Source organism: Pinus tabuliformis, chromosome Q, assembly GCF_031772625.1.
Source record: "Pinus tabuliformis cultivar Carrire ecotype Pingquan chromosome Q, CPIR1, whole genome shotgun sequence".
Taxonomy (NCBI): domain Eukaryota; kingdom Viridiplantae; phylum Streptophyta; class Pinopsida; order Pinales; family Pinaceae; genus Pinus; species Pinus tabuliformis.
This window is the reverse complement of record NC_142296.1, coordinates 1,100,307,345-1,100,327,398: the sequence shown is the minus strand read 5'-3', so window position 1 is coordinate 1,100,327,398 and position 20,054 is coordinate 1,100,307,345. Positions and strand designations below refer to the sequence as shown.

The 20,054-nt window shown below is 38.5% G+C and overlaps 1 protein-coding gene across 1 annotated transcript in view; it reads right to left on the bottom strand.

Moving 5' to 3' along the window:
* Positions 1 to 538: 538 nt before the first annotated feature.
* The window catches only part of LOC149223335 (WAT1-related protein At2g39510-like), an 86,154-nt gene continuing 66,638 nt past the window's right edge, over positions 539 to 20,054 (bottom strand). The window contains exons 2-4 of the mRNA XM_089387871.1: positions 16,956 to 17,650; positions 16,656 to 16,876; positions 539 to 635 (exon numbers count right to left, since the gene is read on the bottom strand). Coding sequence (XP_089243997.1) covers positions 539 to 635; positions 16,656 to 16,876; positions 16,956 to 17,650 — 1,013 coding nt within the window. The remainder of the gene's footprint in view (positions 636 to 16,655; positions 16,877 to 16,955; positions 17,651 to 20,054) is intronic.

Below are 20,054 nucleotides of genomic sequence, written 5' to 3'. Positions count from 1 at the left end.
ACCTACGGGCACCAATCTTATGAAGCGATCCTTCCATGGACCCTTCCGCTGCCATCTCTGTCACCAGGATGAAGAAAGTACTTTACACTTATTTCTGAATTGCTGCATCACATTACATTTTTGGCATGACCTCTCTTCACATCTCCCGCAATTGAAAAACTGGCATGGTCACAACATATTGGAGGCATGGGAGAACTGGAACCAAGAACATTCGGGGAAGGCCATTAATATTCCGCTTCTTGCATGCTGGGCAATCTGGATTGCCCGGAATCAGGCTATTTTCAACCTCAGAGCCCCCCACTGGCCTACTATCCTTCTTCATACCATTGCGGAATACAACATGATACCTGATGAAGAACACAGAGGCCCTGTTCGCATCATTAAACAATTGGACATTGACAAATCCAAACCATGGGCTTTTTTTGATGGTCCTGCATAAGAGGTGGGATGTGGGGGAGGCACAGTACTATATCTCAATGAATCTCACAGCTACAAAATACAAATAAACCTAGGCAGAGGAACTAATAACTATGCTGAACTAAGCACTGCCAAGCACCTCATACACTTTGCCATACAAAAACAATGCAGACATCTCCAGCTGTTTGGTGATTCTAAAATAGTTTGCAATTGGCTGTCTGATGCATCTCATTGTCATGCATTTTCATTGAGGCACATATTAGATGAGGCAAAGAGGCTGACTACATCTTTTGAATCATTTGCTTGTCGTCATATCTACAGGGAACAAAACACCATTGCAGATCAACTCTCCAAAGAGGCAGCGCACAGACAAGGAGACAATTGGCTGATACAGGAGGAAATCGAAGGGTCATTTTATCAGCATTATCATAGACCCTTTGATGATCAGATGGCATAATGGGCTATAAAGGCCCACTTACAGATTTTCACTTGTTTATTTTGGTTGTCAATAGTTTGTACATATCTCTACATATTTAGCACTATACAACACTTTACTTTTGATATATATGGCTCTCTGCGTAGAGCAATGAACTCCTATTTTGAACACTGTTAGTTAACAGTTTTGGATAGCTCCCTGCGAGGAGACAACCTGCTTTAATTTTTGTTTATATAGTACTACAGACTGATCTTGATAGGCACAGTTGCCTGTATATGAATGCCTCGGCATATACAAAATGTAATTTCTTAACTTTAATAGAAATTACGACTTTTTCCCAGGGGAAAAAAAATAACACGATATGGGAATACATTAATATTAGAGTGGTTATGGTTATTACCACAACAACACACCCCAAGAAATATGAAACGACCCCAACTACGTGCTAATTAAAAAATTTGTCGTGCCCATGTAACCACCGCTTGCCACTGTATACGCCAACGGTTATCGTAACCATTAGCCTTATTCAAATGTGAATTAACCACCAAAGTCACCATGGCGTGTTTGTAATAACCACCAAAGTTTTGTCATAAAAATTGTTATACTGTGGAGCGGGCAGGATTTTACCGCGGAGTCCCCACAACGCAAACATAGCCTCCTACCAACTCCCAACAGCCAACCCCTTGTAAAGTCTGCCCAAAATCACTTAAATGAACCCATCATTTCCATTTGGGAGAAAGGAGGCAGAACAGAATGGGGAGAGAGTCAACGGGACGGAGGTGCCACTAACGGAGTTTCGTACAACAGAACCATGATTTGCATGTATTTCGAGGCAAAATATTTTTTGTTGCTTTTCTGGGGAGGTAAAAATTCTTTTTATCAGAATGTAATCAAGTTTACATTCTTTTTCTTTTTTTAGATTTTTGTAGGGAACACAATGGCGAGGTTGGATTTGCCTTTTGTGCAGAATATTTGCAGAGTCCCAACGGAGGAGAATCTTCAAGAATCTTGAGGGAATCTTTCAGATTCATTGGAGGCTGAAATTTCCCAGATTCAGAATGCAGCGAACTTTATACTCTTTCTTCTCAGAATTTCGCAAGGATCTCAATGGCGAGATCAATTTGCTGATTTGAGCAGCAGAGCTTCAGATGACCCGTAGGAGGCAATCTTTGAGGAATCTAGGGGGAATCTAAAAGATCCCTGTAGCCCTAGATTTTCACTTTGTCAGAATTCAGAAATTTGATAGTCGATTTTACACTATTCGACACCACGAATCTGATGGTGTAATCAGATTTTCTATTTGATCATTCCATTTTCATCCACTTTTCAAAGTGGAGTGCAGGTGTCAACATTCAATGTGTGGGCAGTCATTTCCATGATATTCGACGCCACAAAATTGATGGTATAGCCAGATCCAACAGTTTATAATCGTCTTCTTCAGATAACTCCTTGATGTGCAGTATATGCATGCGATCATGTACTTCTTTGTCTCTTTGCTTGAGATGCATTGTGTTGTATAGATCCCTGTTTGATGTTTGATGTGGGATCTTGTTTTGTTCTTGATGTGAGATGTACTTATTGTCATGTTTTCATTGAGATCCTTTTGTCGCCATTTTGACGGTATACTCATGTGTCGCCATGTATGTTTGAATTGAGATCCCTTTGATGCCATGTTAGCGGGATTCTCATTATTATCATACATGAAATTATGTCATGCTGATAGGAATCCTTTTGTTAATGAGAGTTCTTACAACGGAACATCTCATGGATCCACTCTTGCGTGAGGGCATATTCATTTCATGATAGAGAAAACCCATTCATGTACATCATCACTCTTTACAACACTTAATGCAGCGGCCTACACCATCTTGACACGAGGGCCCGGAGACGTTGTCCCTCCTGGACAAACTTCGTTATCAACGTCTCTTGTTTTATGTTGTTGATTCTTGTCATGTTCAATCCGGGAGTTGAGTCAACTCGGATCAATTGGAAGAAGTGTTATCAGGTTCAATAGTTTTAGACTGTAATTTTTATGGTCCAAACCCAACCCTCAATCGAAATTGACACTAGTTTCAACCAATTCAAGCCAAAACCAATACAATTAGTCAAGTCCAACCCAAACAAGTTTTGCATGAAAAAATTTGACCCATGGTGCTTTAATGCCCCCCCAAAAAAGAAACAAAAGGGGAACTATAATATATAGTTATGGAAAACCTAGCTGAATCATCAATCTAAATTACCCACCAGAATATCCAGTGAATTTGAAACATTCCTCCAGATCTTGGAAAAACCTAGTCAAATTTGGGTTGAGAAGGTCAAAAATAACTTATTAACAATTACTCATTAATTTAATTCAGAATCATTAAAATATTGTCTTATTTCATGCGAATTTCCAAATCAAAGCAAAGTTAACTCACTAGCGCATCTATAAATACAAAATTTTGGGTAACTTTGCACATTTTAACTCATAGCTTCAAATTGGAGTGGGTTTCCAAGATTTTGTTTACAACAACAACATAAGAATTGCATTTTCTACAACACTACTAAGGTTTTAAGTTTAACTTTGTATGAAAGCTCATGATCCACCATATATCTAGGATTGTTCTTACCAAAAAAAATAATTTATGTGAGATATAAAGGCATTGTTAAGTAACTTATCCATTCTAGAATATGAACAATGCTTTCTTAATCATGAAATTAAATCTCTAATTAATTAAATTGTTATATATCAAATTAGATCTCCAATTTCCAAGATACTTCACCTTCAAGATGCATGTATCTCCATTTACTAAGATAGTTCACCTTCAAGATGTATATTATCTCCATTTACCAATGTTGTTAACCTCTAAGTTGTTGTTAGAATCCCTATATAGTTTTTTGAATGATATGTAGATAAATGAATTCTCTGTTAATAGTGGCCATCTTAAGAACTACAAATGAAGATGGTAGATAATTAGGTCAAGAGAAAGATGTAGAACATTGATCTAAGGTGAGTTTTCCTTAGTCATAACAACCTTCCACAAAATAGTGAGGTTTGAAAAGAGTGTTTATATATCAATTAAATTCACCTTTCTAGAAAAATTTACGTGTCAAAAATATAATGTAGACAAGTCTAACCATTCATTTTTTGATAGGTAGCAAATGATCACAGAAACATAAATGAAGATCATAAAAAAATCATTGGAAATGCCACTGGCATTCATTTCTATAATAATATTATAAGATCCTACAAACAGTGAGTCTACAAAATCATATTTGAAGAAAGACGAAACTAACAAAAAAAATAAAGCACCAATATGGACAAATTTATACAGTAGTGCAAGCAAATTGCTTACAAATCCAAAGGAGGTGTTGAATCATCATTGCTTGAATATAAAAATAATGAACCACCACTTTCACTGCTCAAAAACTTGAGTGAAGCCAAGTCTGTGTATCCATATGTAACAAAAAATATATCAATGTAGACACATGCTTGAACAACCACAACAATTTGTCAAATGCATATCAGTCTATATTGGTCTTAAATATCAACATCTACCAACTTTGAAAACAAGCAAAGATTTGAAACAAAGTTATCGTATCCTTGTAAAATGGAGTTTTCTTCGGAAGCCATGCATGGTATGCATCTTCACCCTTGTTGACATATTGCTCGCCATAAAATCTAGTTCCAATTGTCCAACTCCGTAGTCAAAGGGGAAAGGTAAGAAAGAAAACACCTGTAACATCCCCTGCTTGATTTTCCATGTAAGTAAAATAAGACCAAGGTCATGGGACATGTATTCCAAGCTAAATGTTGGGCAAACATTATAATGGGCATCACTTGAGATTAATTAATGGCTATGGAAATTGTCAAAGGCATTGGTAAAGACAAAGAGGCAATAATTGGCATTTAATTATGAAAATAACGGAAAATAGAAGAAAAGGAAGGTGAAGAGACACAAATTTGCATGCAAGGGAAATTAGAGGAAAAATGAAGGAAAATGAATAAAAATGAGACATCAATAATAAAAAGGAAACAAAGAATAAGTTCATGGATTTTGGCTTAGATTTTGGTCATTACAACTTTTTTTAGTTTAATTTTGGCTCTCTCCTTTCATTCTCTCATTCTCTCATACTCTTGCACAATTAGAGAATTCTTGGAGCATGCTTGGAGCACTCTAGTATTCACTTGGATTGGATAAAGAAAGAAAAGGAAAGTAATGGAGCATAAGGAAAATTTGGATAAACAACTACAGATGTATTTATTTGTAGGTAAAAGGTTGCATGTGTGATTTCCTTATTATTTTTTGGATGCTTGGTATATGCATGTGATTCTCTGGTTATGTGTTGCCATTGGCATTAATATTTTCCTATATTGATAGTGTATTCAACATTTCCTGGATAGCCATGGTGTAGTGGGTTTACCAATTGTTTTTCGAATTAGTTCTTAGGTTACCAATGGCTGTGGGTTGGAAAAAATGCTCTGGAACCCTATAACAACTTGGGTTGAGTTAATAGTTCTTGGAGCCTGTAGGTTGGGACAAATTCTCTAGAGCCTTATGGGTTGAGTTACTAGTCCTTGGAGTTGTGGGTTGGAACAAATTCTCTAGAGCCTTCAGTTAGTTGTGGGTTGAGTCACTAGTTCCTGGAGCCCTTGAAAACTTGGGTAGAGACTGATTTGTTTGATGTTAGTGATTTTTGGACCATATCGGTGAGATCACTGTGGTTGACGGTTGAGGTGGTTTGGCCTCTGGAAGCCTTTGCTGGTTTTATTTTGGTTTAACCCTTATGATCCCGCATTCATGCTTGGAATCTGGCACGAGGGTGATTGATTGAAAGAGAGATTTGGTTATGCCCAATCTATGCTCGGGTGTTACGTGGAAGTCCCTGACTTGGTTGGCATTTTCATATAGTAATATGATGTATTTTATTATTGTGATATATGAAAAATTGTAGTGATTATGCTGGTGATTTTATGGTTGATTTACCATGGTTTCCATTCTATTTATATGTTGGTTATATGATGTATTCTATATACGACTCTTGATATTTTTTGATAAGTTATTGAATGGTTAATGAATGCATGGTATAAAAAGTGTTATTGAAGCTAGCTAGAGAGGGCTTGGAGCCTTATTAGTGATTCTCAGATGAAATTCAAAAGTTTATGATTAGATATGCATTCATGACCTGTAGCTTTCATGCTTGTCATATGTTTGATGAAATGTATATCATGGATTAGGCATGTCTATGTCAAGTTCTTGCTTGAGTTTTGATCGGTTGGCCTTGTCATCATCTCTTTTATTTTTATGGAAAGTTACAGGAAATTTTAGGCAGTGGCCTGGAGCTAAGCCTAGAAAAGTGGCTTTGATATCATAACTACTGGCACAAAACTAGAGTTTCTGGGTCATAACCGCATGGAAGCAGAATTTTACATGCGGTTATAGCCTTCCAACCACATGCATAGAGTGTCAAGGGTGTGATTAGGGGGTAAACTATGTGAAAAAGAGTTCTAGCTCATGGATTGAACACCTGGGGTGGTTTTCAAGCTCCTGAGTGGTCTGTAGCTCCTAAGGGATGTTAGTTTGTTGTCGATTCATTGACTCCACTTCCATAACTAGAACTTGGAGGTTGGGTCATATCAAAGTGACACTTAGCTCATGTTTACCCTAGAGAGCTTGTAAAAGTGGTTAAATATGGGAGGGGTGGTTTCATATTGGTATCAGAGCTTCCAGGTTCAAACACTTGGACTAGATGGGCTATATGTGATTGTTATTCATGCATGTTAGTTGTCAATGTGTTTATTGTGCATGCATTATGATTGTTATGGTTATCATGTATAGTAGGTCAGACATGAATCATTATGGCCATTATTGTAGTTTGTGTCATCGTGATGATTTTGGTGTGTTATGAGGTTGAGACATTGACATGTTGATGTTATTATGTATATATATTGTGCTAATATGGATTGATTGTGCAAACGAGATAACCTCCCCTAAAATTCATAGAGGTATGATTTTTATTATGTTTATATTTGGTTTATCTAACATGACATGTTTACAGGAGATAAACTATTAGAGATGACAAGTAGAATGGTGGATTATAGTTCACTTGACTTTCCTTACAGATCAATTGAGCAACAAGGAGATGAGTACTCCCCCGATATAGAATATACATTGAGAATATTGAAGGAAAAGATTAGAAGTTGCAAGGCAGACAATAACATGTTGATCGAATCATGGGAAATACTCACCAAAGCTTAGGAAAAAAAACAAAAGTTAATGCATACATCATTCAGAGTCTTTTAGATTTGTAGAAGCATGGACAACTAAGGACCATTCATGGATAAGATGAAAGGACTAATGGGGCATATGGTAGTAGCTCTTAGTCAGGATACAGGTTGGACAAGGATGATATAGTAATAGGTGGTAGATGGTTGAATACACCTGACAAGAAAGGTAGTGTTCATGGATTATATTCTAGTTCCGGTTCTGAGAGGCATCATTATCATTACTGCCAACATCCTTATAAGATAAGTGAGAAGTAATATTTTCCATAGGATTTCAAGAAATCCAAGCCTCTTACTTTTGATGGGGACGTGAAGAAACCATAAGATGCATAAGCATGGCTACTTGGGATGAAGAAGTTCTTCAAATTGCATGATTATTTAGAGAATATGAAAGTTGGGATAATGATCTTTAGTCTCAAGGGAAAAGTAGACATCTGGTGGGAAGATGTGAAGCGTGTCAGAGGCATAAATGTAGAAGAGTTGAGTTGGAATTAGTTTAAAATAATATTAAGGAAGAAGCACTTATTTAAGAGATACCATGACGGAAAGGCCAAGGAATTCTATGAGTTGAAGATGGGTTCCATGATAGATGAGGAGTACACGACTAAGTTTGGAGAGTTGTTGAGGTATGTGCCATATCTTAAGGATGAGAAGACAAAGGTTCAAATGTTCATCACTGGATTTCCTTTATCATTTAAAGATATGATTGAGTATGATGAGCCTCGGTCATTGGAGGAAGTCATTGGGAAGATGAATCATTGCTATGAGAAGCCATAGTGCAAGTCTGATCCTAAGAGGAATTGGAAAGGTAATGCAAAGACTAAAGGAAAGTGGGCTAATTAGCGAGGAAAACCTCAAGATGCAGGTGATAAGGAGAATGTGACACCTTATAAGAAGTTCAATGCAGTTGAAGGAGGACATGGGTACCATCATAAGGAGCATAATAAGGGTGATAGCAGGAATCCTTTGCAATGTTGGAATGATGGTGGAGATAATTGCAAGAGAGATTGTCCATTGCACCAGGGTGGTAGACCTCAGATTTACACTGCTCAAGAGGCACAAACAATTGAAGATGTTGGGAAGAGTATTCCTCAGATTTATGCAATAGTAGAGAATAAGAAGGTTTATCATAAGTCATCCATTATTGAGATGGAAGGTAAGCTTTGTGATCAATTTATTTCCATTTTGATTCAACTTGGATCTAACTATAGTTATATCACTTCCAACCTGGTGGATAAGTTTTTCTTGAATAAATAAGTGCATGAAAAATATTCGTTTGTGTAGTTGGCTATAGGGACCAAGAGAAGAGTTTATCATTAGGTGATATCATATGCACTTGAGCTAGATGGTATGCCTACATCAACACATCTAAATGTGCTTCCTTTGGGTTCATAAAATATGATTTTGGGAATGGATTGGTTGTTCATTCACATGGACTAAGGTAGACTGCTATGATAATTCTATTAAGTTCTTAGATGATGATGGGGAAAGGAGAATTTTGTAAGGAAAGAAGAAGCCTACCTTAGTGTGAATGGTTATAGATATGAAGGCAAGGCACAATTGCAAGAAGGGATGTGTATTGTTTGCAGTTCATATTTCCAATGACCAAGGAAATGATGTTGAAGATGAGGAATTATTAAAGAAGTATATTATTTTTTGGTAGTTTCAGGATGTGTTTCCTACAAATATTTTAGAGTTACCTCCTCATAGAGAGGTAGAATTTTCTATTGATTTGATGTTGGGAGCAACACTAGGATCTAAGGCATTGTACAAGATGAACACTCCAAACTTGGTGGAATTGAATTTGCAACTAAAGGAAATACTTGATAAGGGATACATAAGGCCGAGTGTATCACCTTGGGGTGCACCAGAATTATTTGTAAAGAATACGAATGGTACTCTCATATTGCGAATTGATTACAGGAAGTTGAACAAGATGACTATCAAGAACAGGTATCCATTATACCAGATTGATGAGTTTTTGATCAGTTCAAGAGAGTAGCGGTATTCTCAAAGATTGACCTGAGATCAAGATATCATCAAGTGCACATCAAAGAAGAATATTTTTATAGGACCGCATTTCGTACTAGGTATGGAAATTATGAGTTTGTGGTGGTTCCTTTTTGTCTTACTAATGCTCCAACTACTTTCATGTGTTTGATGAAAAATGTGTTGCACCCTTATTTAGACAAGTTTGTGATAATGTTTATTGATGATATATTGATATATTCTAAGAATGAGGAGGAGCATGCAGAGCACCTAGCAACAATGTTGAGGTTATTTAAAGAACATCAATTGTATTCCAAGCTTAGCAGGTGCATTTTCTTTTAGTCTTCGATTCATTACTTGGGACATGTTATTTCCAAGGAAGGGATAGTAGTGGATCCCAAAAATATTAAAGCTATCATGGAGTGGCCAACTCTTAGGAATGTGGATGAGGTCAGATAATTCATGGGACTAGCAATTTATTACAAGAGGTTCATCATGAACTTCTCAAAGATTTCCTATCCTATTACATATTTGTAGAAGAAAGGGAAGAATTTTGAATGGACTTAGGAGTGTGTAGCTAGTTTTGAGTAGTTTAAGAATTTGCTTACAAATATTCTAGTCTTGAAGATTATAGATCCTGATAAAGAGTTCGTGGTATGTACAGATGCTTTCAAGTAAGGAATTTGTGGAGTCTCGATGTAGGAATGGAAGGTGGTATGCTATGAGTCAAGGAAGATGATTGAGCACAAGCGGAACTATGTGATTCATGATCTTGAGTTGGAAACTATCATTCATGCATTGAAGATGTGGATACATTCTCTCCTTAGGAGAACATTTGTTATGATGAGTGATCACAATGGGTTATGGTACTTGTTTGAATAACTCAACCTAAATTCTAGGCAAGCTATATTGTTGTCTACCCTGAGTGAGTTTGACATTGAGTTCATATACATCAAGGGGAAGGAGAATAGGGTTGCATATGATCTTAGTAGAAGTGTGCAGGTGAATCATATTTCAACTGTGACTTCATATGGGACATATTTGCAGGAGAGGATCTTACATGTAGGGTAGCATGATTAAAGGTACCACCAACTAAAGAAGATATTGCACTAGCGGGGTGAAGGTGATAGGAATGAGGATAATCACCTCACGGAAGATGGCTTGGTCAGATTCAGGAACAAGATTTATGTGATAGATAACAGTGAGCTCAAGAAGTTTATCTTGAGGGAGTTTCATGGCAAGCCATATTCAGGTCACATGGGATATGAGAAGACACAAAATGTAGTTAAGAATTTCTATGATTGGCCAAAATTGAAGAAAGAGGTGGCTAAGTTTGTTTCAAGATGTTTGGAATGTCAATAGGTGAAAGAGGAGTGTAACCATCCAAATGGTTTATCACAATCAATTCAGATTCTAGAATGGAAATGGGAGGTCATTTCCATGGACCTCATTACAGGTTTATCGAGGACATCGAAGCAGCATGATTCCATCATGGTTGTGCTTGACAAGTTGAGTAAGGTTGCTCACTTCATTGTAGTGAAGTCTACAAATTCAGCTAGTGAGGTAGCTCAGATCTTCATCAGGGAGATAGTGAGATTGCATGGTGTTCCCAATAAGATTATATTAGACAAATATGCCAATTTCACTTCCAAGTTTTGGAAGGATTTGTTTGTAGGCTTGAGGATAGAGTTATATTTCATTACAACTTATCATTCACAGAAAGATGGAGACACATAGAGGGTTAACATGATTCTTGAGGATATGGTGAGGATGTACATCATGCATTAACAGAGGAAGTCAAAGGAGTATCTGCCACTTGTAAAGTTTTCATATAATAATGGATATCATGAGTTCTTGAAGATGAGTCCATTTGAGGCTCTTTATGGGTGGATTTGTAATACTCCTATCGCTAGAGTGATCCAGTGAAGAGGGTGTTGATTGGACCAGATATGTTCACTGAGATGGAGTAGGAGATGCAGGTTATTAAGAGGAATCTAAAGGAATCATAGGATAGGCATACAAGTTATGCATATCAACATAGAGAATTCAAGAAGTTTCAAGTTAGGGAGCATGTGTACTTGCGCATCAATCCCAAGAGGATATCCTTGAGGATTGGGTCATGTGCCAAGATAAAACCTCGATATTGCGGGCCTTTTGAGATCCATGAGAGGATTGGGCCAATGCCCTACAGACTTGCACCACCTCCAACAGTGAAAGTCCATGATGTTTTCCATGTTTCATTGCTTAAGAGATATTTCTAGGATGTTGATCATGTGATTGATTGGATGTATTGTTGGTGGAACTAGAGAGAGAATTCCAACCTTTTCTCAATGCATTTTGCAGTGGAAACAACTCATTCTCTGGAATCGAGCAATAAAGCAATTTAAACTGTAGTGGAAGCACTTTGGGCTGGATGAAGCTACATGGGATATGGTTGATCAGATGTAGGCTTTGTATCCTTCTTTATTGTCTGGTTTAGAAGATGTGTTTGTTTTATGTGCTTTGGTTTATGTTTATATATGCATATGTGTATTGTATATACTGCAATGACCTATGTTATAAAATTCCAATAAGCAACGTGTTATAAATATTGCATTGAGTTGTGTTATAAAGCTCCAATAAGTAGTATGGTGTTCATGGTTTCAACAGTTTGGTATGTTGTAATTTTTGCATTGAGTTGTGTTATAAAGATCCATGGGAAGCATATTTTGTTGGTTATAAGCGCCATTTAACAATGGGGATGAAATTCCCCCAAGGGGAGGGATTTATAATAACCCCTAGTTGATTTTCCATGTAAATAAAATAAGACTAAGGTCATGGGACACGTATTCCAAGTTGAATGTTGGGAAAACATTATAGTGGGTGTCACTTGAGATTAATTAATGGCTATGCAAATTGGCAAAGGCATTGGCAAAGGAAAAGAGGTAATAATTGGAATTTAACTATGAAAATAAAGGAAAATAGGAGAAAATGAAGGTGAAGAGACACAAATTTGCATGCAAGGGAAATTAGAAGAAAATGAAGGAAATGACGAAAAAATAGACTTCAATAATAAAAAGGAATCAGAGAATTAGTTCACAACTTTTGGCTTATCTTTTGGTCGTTACAGCTTTTGTTAGTTCAATTTTGTCTCTCTCCTTTCATTCTCTCATTTTCTCATACTCTTGCACACTTAGAGAATTCTTGGAGCATGCTTGGAACACTCTAGTATTCACTTAGATTGGAGAAATAAAGAAAAGGAAAGAAAGGGAGTGCAAGGGAACGTTTGGATCAACAATTATATCTGGATCTCTTTGCAGGTAGAAAGGTTGCATGTGTGATTTCCTTGCTTGTTTTTTGATGCATGGTATATGCATGTTATTCTTTGGTTATGTGTTATCATTGCCATAAATATTTTCCTAGATTGACATTGGTTTCAACCTTACCTTTCCATTTCTTGGATATCCATGGTGTAGTGGGCTTCCCAATTATTTTTTTAATTGGTTCTTAGGTTCCCTATTGCTATGGGTTGGAACAAACGCTCTGGAGCCCTGAAGCAACTTAGTTTGATTTAATAATTCATAGAGTCTGCAGGTTGGGACAAATGATTTGGAGCATTGTGGGTTGAGTTACTAGTCCCTGGAGCTATGGGTTAGAACAAATGATCTGGAGCCCTAAGTTAGATATGGATTGAGTTATTAGTTTATGAAGCCCTGGAAAGATTGGGTAGAGACAGATCTGGTTGATGTTAGTAATTTATGGACCATATAGGTGAGATCAATGTGGTTGAGGGTTGAGGTGGTTTGGCCTTTGGAATCCCTGGTTGGTTTTGTTTTGGTTTAACGCTTATGATCCCACATTCATGCTTGTAATCTTGTGCGGAGGTGATTGGTTGAAAGAGAGATTTGGTTCAGCCCAATCTATGGTTGGGTGGTATGTGGAAGTCCCTGACTTGGTTGGAATTTTCATATGTTAATATGATATATTTTCATATTGCGATATATAAGCATTTGTACTGATTATGTTGGTGATTTTATGGCCGATTTTCCATGACTTCCATTATGTTTGTATGATATATCCTATCAATGGATATTGGCATGTTCTGATAATTTATTGAACAATTGATGAATGCACGGTACAAAAAATGTTATTGCAACTAGCTAGAGAGGGCTTGGAGCCTTCTAGGAGATTCTTAGATGAAATATAGAGGTTTATGATCAAATATGCATTCATGATTTGTAGCTTTCACATTTACCATATGTTTCACGAAATGTCTATCACGGATTAGGCATGTCTAGGTCAAGTTCTTGCTTGAGTTTGGATTGGTTGGCGTTGTCCTCATCTTTTTTATGTTTTTGGAAAGTTATAGGCAATTCTGGGTAGTGTTATGGAGGCTATCCTAGAAAAGTGGCTCATATCTCGGAACCACTGGCACATAATTGGATTTTGTGGTCATAACTGCATGAAAGCAGGTTTGTGCATGTGGTTATAGCCTTCCAACCACATGCACAGAGTGTCAAGGGTGCGGTTGGGGGGTAAGCTGTGTGGAAAGGAGTTCTAGCTCAAGGATTGAACACTTGGGGTGGTTTGCAAGCTCCTAAGTGGTCTGTCGTTCTTCAGGGATGTTAGTTTGTTGTCGATTTTTTGGCCCCACCTCCATAACTAGAACTTGTAGGTTGGGTCATATCATAGTGACACTTTGCTTATGTTTACCCTAGAGAGCTTGCAAAAGTGGGTAAATGTGGGAGGGGTGGTTGGTGGGCTCCAGTATTGTAGCAATAATGCTACAACTCCTGGAACTCCCTTCTTTAATTTTATCAACCCGGTAGTTCGTAACAAACTTGGAAGCGACGGTGCTGTATGCACAAGTACTAGCTCTTGCTGCAGCTGTCACTTGGTCAGCTGGCACAAGTCCACTAGGAGCTTAAGCAAACTTCTATGAGCTCTTAGAAGAAGCTTTTTAATTGATGGATGAAAGCTAACTCGAAGGAAGCTAATCTAGTTGCAAAGAGAAACTGAGAGCCAAAAAGAAACGCAAACCCTAGCAAACCCTAATTCTACCAGCTAGTCCTACTGATGCAAAGGAGAGCATGAAAACTACTAAAAGAGATGCCATTACTTCTATGAAGTTAAAATACATGTGTCTAGACTACCTCTATCTGAAGAAAACATCTTTTTGTATTTTTGTTTAAGTTGTTGGAATTATCATGCATGTGCTTCTAACTATTTTTTACTGTGCAGAGGTGGATCAAGGAGGAGAAATGCTTGGGAAAGGTTGGGAGGGTTAATAGAGGGTCTAAGGGGTCCCTAACACCCTTCCAGAGAGTCTCACAAAGTTTGGCTGCCAAGAAACCGTGTTTATGAGCTTCTACAGGAAGTCTGCAGGGGTTCTACAGGATGTTCAGGATTTCTACAGGATGTTCTGTAATTCTTCTACAAGATGTTTCGAAATGGGATTTTGGAGCATGGATGGAGGGAAAAAGATGGAGGAATGAGTATGGAGGTGAAATAGGGGTGTGAATAGGTCTAGGACTTGGTGGATGAGGCTAAGGAGCGATTGGATTTGTTCAAGGATGGAGGAAGCGATGATGCACAAGAATGTAGGAATTAGGGCAAGGTGGGGAAAGTATGGCAAATGAAGGGTACGAATCATGGACTAAGGGTTGGAGCAGATTATCTGATGGATTATGGGTAGATAGAGAAGGATAACAGGTGCTCTGCAAGTTATTTTTCGAATTTAACAAATGAAGACTTGGAAAATCAAGAAGCTAATTACCTTGACCTAATCTGACCTAGATAATAGCAAAAGAAATGGAACAGAAGTTTATTTGCACAAAATCAGATGAACTAACTATGCAACTAAGCAATCATAACCCTAAGCATGCAGTCAAAACTGATATCAAGTTTGACAACTAAAAATCCAACACTAATACTTGCATGGTGAAGCAAAACAACGTTTTTGTGGGCAGCAAGGTCACCTTTGTCCCAACTCACGATCCCACTGAGGGAGAGGTAAGATCAGAGGTGCTTGAGCCCCTTTTTCCAAGGATCCTTTATGTTATTAATCTATCCAAATCAATCTGAACATGGAAATCTACTTTAATCATCAAAAGCAACCTAAATAACACAACAAGTTTTAAATCTAAATAGCAGATTTTACTCTAAGAATGCAACAAAGACACATAAAGGTAAACAAAGGAGGTATTGGGCGCTTGAGATGGGCCCAACCCCAAGAGCTATAGCCTCCTAAGAGAGATTTAGAGCTGGTGCAAAGCTGGATTCATCTTTATTGATCAAGAAATGAAGAGTTACATCAAAACTGTCCACAAGGAGAACTTGAAAATGAGCTGACAGCAAAACTAATCTATTGCCTAAAAATTGAACTACAAAATGACTACAACAAGACGATGAAATGACTAACTACCAGCTAACCCAAATGAGGCCCTAAGCCTTCTTATTTATACAAATTGAGGACCCCAACAGTCCTCCTAAAATTTAGGGACTCGGCTGCCCAAAACTTGTAGTCAACAGCAGTCTTACTTGACTTGCTTGGCTGCCCTTGTGCTAATTGATTTGGTGGCCTTTGAACTCCGAGCTGATGGTGGAGAATTCGAGGTAAGGGCCCATAAATGAAGGGGACACCTTCCTACAAATCCTCTCCCTTGTTCTCCCACGAATTTGGCTGCCAAGTGCTCATTAAGACCTTCAATTTTGTCTCCAAGTTGACAAAAAAGGCTACACAAAGCACCCATTAGACTTGTTGGCATAATGACTAACCAAATTCACTCTATTAGCATAAATATAATCAAAAACATGCAATAAACTAATGAGAATGGTGGATTAAGTCAAAATAGGAGGTTGAATGAGCCCAAATAATTATCCATTTTTGGGGCTCATCATCACCCCCTACTGAAAGTGTTGCTCATCCTCTGAGCAACCAATCTCTCTCCTCATCTTTGATAGCCCTGGTGGCCTCCTTGTCATGCCAAGCTTCTGAAGTGATGTCCTCTTCTTTGTCATGAAACCATGCTTCTTTGCTTCTTCCCACTACTTGCTCCTTTTCCTAAAGAATTCTGAGCTTTGGTATGATTGTGCAAGTATATTCAATCTGATGGCAGCAATGGTGGCAAAAGGAGATGAAACCAGTGGAGGATGGAAGAAAAGAGTGGTTGCATGTCTCCTCAACAGTCTTCAAGCTTCAAATCCCTCTCCATAATTGATTCTAGCCTACCCAAAGGCTTCTACAGGATGTTTCTGGTAAAAATACAGAACTTCCTGTAGAAAGTCCTGTAGCTGAGTTCTGGCTTCCTGTAGAAACAGACAGCACCACTGTATCCTGCTTGGCTGTGGGTGATTTTCCTTTCAGCTTGGCTGTGGCTACCTTAGAGGTGCCCTCACTGACATGGACTTTTTCAGTCCTTTCCATTCTACTCTGTAGTCTTTTCTCCCTGGGTGTTAGTGTGGTTTTGTCCCCCTCTGTTTTGGCAGCTTGGTTTAATGCCAATGTTCCAATCACTGATGTTGTTGGATACATCTGCAGGGTTGTGCTTTTCTGGGCTTGTCACCAACTTGTCATCATTTGCCTTGCCCCATAGTACAATATACAGTCCTGCTATTACTAGAATTGCTCCTAGCAGACTTCCCAGATAATATTTCACATGAAGGATTAGTTGTTCCAACACTGCAACAATTATGGTTGAAGTTGGATTGAACATTGCAGCAAAGACAGGTCCCTTCAGACGGATACAGTAAGTCTGTACAAAGAAGGCAAATGCAAAGCATAATACTCCCTGCATATTATGGGCCAATATGATCAATGACGATGTTAAGAATTTCTACACATTATTAAAACGAAGATGCGGTGCTCACAGAGTATATGATGCTGAGAAGCTGAATGTCCCACTTTAGCCTCCAAGCAGAGGCCTTTGGCTCAAAAATTAAAGCCACCACAGTGCACTGTAGAGTTCCTTGTAGCATCGTGAGAGCTGTTAATGAAATTTCTGCTGGATATTTCTTAACAACTGGAGCCTGAAAGGTAAGCCATCCAGACCAAAATAAACAACCGACAAACAGCATCAGTGCTCCAAGCAACCATGTGTTATGAAGAACCCTATTGAGCCTAATGAGAACAGGGCCCTTGTAGAAGGTCATAATCATTGCACCACCCACACATATAATGGTTCCTACAACTTTGGCTTGGCCATATTTACTCCTGATATCAACTTTCTCCAGTCTAAAAACTGTGGCCATCCCAAATGTGACAATAGGAACCAGGTTTGACGTTGCAGAAGCAAATGTAGCGGAGGTGTAATCTAGGCCAGCAAAGTAGAAATTCTGAAATAGAGTGGTCTTACCCAGCCAGTGCAAACACGAAGATCTACCAGAAGATGGCACAGGTCTTTGCAAGGCGTTGGTTTCTTTCAAGAAAAAAACAAAAGGAGAAATAACTACTGTAGCAACAGCCAGGGTGTAAGCTACGAAAACAAAATGACTCATTCCTTCGTCCAGAGCAACTCTGGTAATGATATTCATGCCGGCCAGGCAGACTTGAACTGCAATCTCAGCTAAGAATGTTGCAAATGCAAATTAATCAGCGAATGGTGAGAGCATTTCAAGGATGAGTTCGATTGGTTGTTTATGGAGGCTTCCACTGATGGAGGGTGAGCTGGCTAAGTGCACGTTGGCCCCATGCAAACCATTGGTCCCCACTGTAGTGTAATTATGAACTGTAGTTCTCTGCCTGTATTCACTTCCATCAATTACGTTGGATTTTAAACAACCACCACTACCTGTTTTCAATTTTCTTCTTGAGATGGCTGAGCACACGTGTTGATTTCACCCACCGAGCGCTGTTCGAACTGGACGAGGGTGGCCAGTTAGCTGGCCACCGATTTTTTTAATCCCAACCATCTCATTGCTCATGCTGTTTACGAATTACATTCATGCAAATAGAGGAACGAGTTTAGTCACGTACCTGCAAGTCGTGTGTGGTTGCTGTGAAGTGCTGAGATCTTTCATTTGCTGCATGCATTTGTTTTTGTGATTGCATGTGGCTTGGCTGCTGATTTTTTTGGTTTTTTTTCTTGTGCAGGTGTCCTCTGGCCAGATCTAAGCTCCAGGCATTTGTTTCCACGTTCAAATCTGCACATTCAAGCTGCTACTGCTGAATTTTCACAAGACCAGAACTTGTTTTCGCCATTGCTCCCAAACGGTAAACCGGATCGATATGAAACTTGTTGAGCACGTTCCTATCATCATTATGCATCTCCCATAGCAAAATTGCGATCAATGGATGCACAGATTTCGAGAAAAATGGAAAATGGCTAAAGATTTCAGAGATCAATTTCTCGGAAACCGTGCATCAGAATTGGCTGAAACTGCTTGGGTAGGCTACTATCACCTATGTGCATCTCCCCATGAAACAAGTTTTGAAACTCATGCACGGATATGGAGAAAATGCAAAAATGGCTGATGGTGATGGAGGCTAGTTTCTTGGAAACCGTGAACCGGAATTGGCTGAAACTGCTCAGGCATGTTGCCATCACCCCTGTACAATTCCCCATAAAACGGTTTTTCAAATGGATGCATGGTTTTCAAGTTATGGAAGAAACAAATTCTATTCTATGTGTTTTCTCTTCAAAGCATTTTGCAAGTTTTTGCATGGAAAGAAAAACTGAGCTTGGGTTGTGATGCAGGTATGGAGATGATGGAGGAGGAGTTTGAAGATTGCAGGAGGACTTCTAAACCCTTTAGGAAGCTACCATGTTCGCCAAACCACCTTTTTGAAATCCATTTCTAGCTCCCTACAATTTCTACAGGAACTTCCTGTAGAAGCACAATGAGAAGCACAATGAGGTGGAAAAGATGATGGAAAAGGGTGAGGAATGGGAACATGGATGCTTGCAAGCATAACCAATGGATTCCAAGCTTTAGATCCCCTTCCAAAATCGAATCTGGCTCGCTTGAAGGTTCTACAGGATGTTTCCTGTAGAAATATAGAACCTCCTCTAGAAGGCACAAAAACTCCTTTGTCTTTGTTTTGAGTGATCCTCCTGACCTGCAATGTCATTGCTGCAACATGAAATTATTCAATGGAAATTAGCTTTATTTTTATTTTTCTTTTTCTCTCTTTTTTTTTTGAAGAACAACTAGGGCGCCTCATGGAGGTTTTCACCCTAATTTCCTGCCCTGGGCGCCTCCAAGGGAGGTTTTCACCCAGAGATCTTATTCTCTTTTCTTTTCTTTTTTTCCCAACCCATTGACCGCCTCATGGAGGCTTTCAATCAATGAGCCAATCTAAGGCGCCTCCGAGGAGTTTTTCACCTTAGATTTCTATTTTACTCTTTTTTCATTTTTTCTTTTCCTTTTTTTTTTTTTTTTTTCTCTACCCTACCCTACTTGAAAAACAAAATCATTCTCAAGTATAAGAATACTTCCAATGGAGCCATGTGCACATCGAGATTAGAGATAAACTGATGTGAAGGCTTGAAATGCATGCTTTGATAGCTATCCAGATCTCAGAGACCAAATGATTTGACTTTGAAGGGATCAAACATAGCTGAAGAAGAGAGTACTGCTGCAACTTAGTGACCGTCTGAAACCATGTCTCAATATAGCTTTGATATCCTTGGTCCTTTTGCTGATCTGGATCATGTTTCATGTCACCTTCTAACATGACTTCCTCATCTTCCTCTTTTTGCTGATCTTTCTCTTGAATACATGGAAGATTTGATGGTAACCATGAAGGATCTTTCTTTATCTCTACTTCTGATGTCTTCTCTTCATCAAGCACAGCCCATGGTTCTTTGATTTCCTCTTCTGAATCTTCTTTTTCCTGATGTGGTCCTTCAATGCTTTCAATATAGTCTCTTTTTTGCAATACTCTTCCTAAGCTATGGTGAAGATCATTGAGCTCAAGAGCAGTTGTTTGGACATGTTGTGCCTCAGCTTTGCAATTGGGTTGAGATG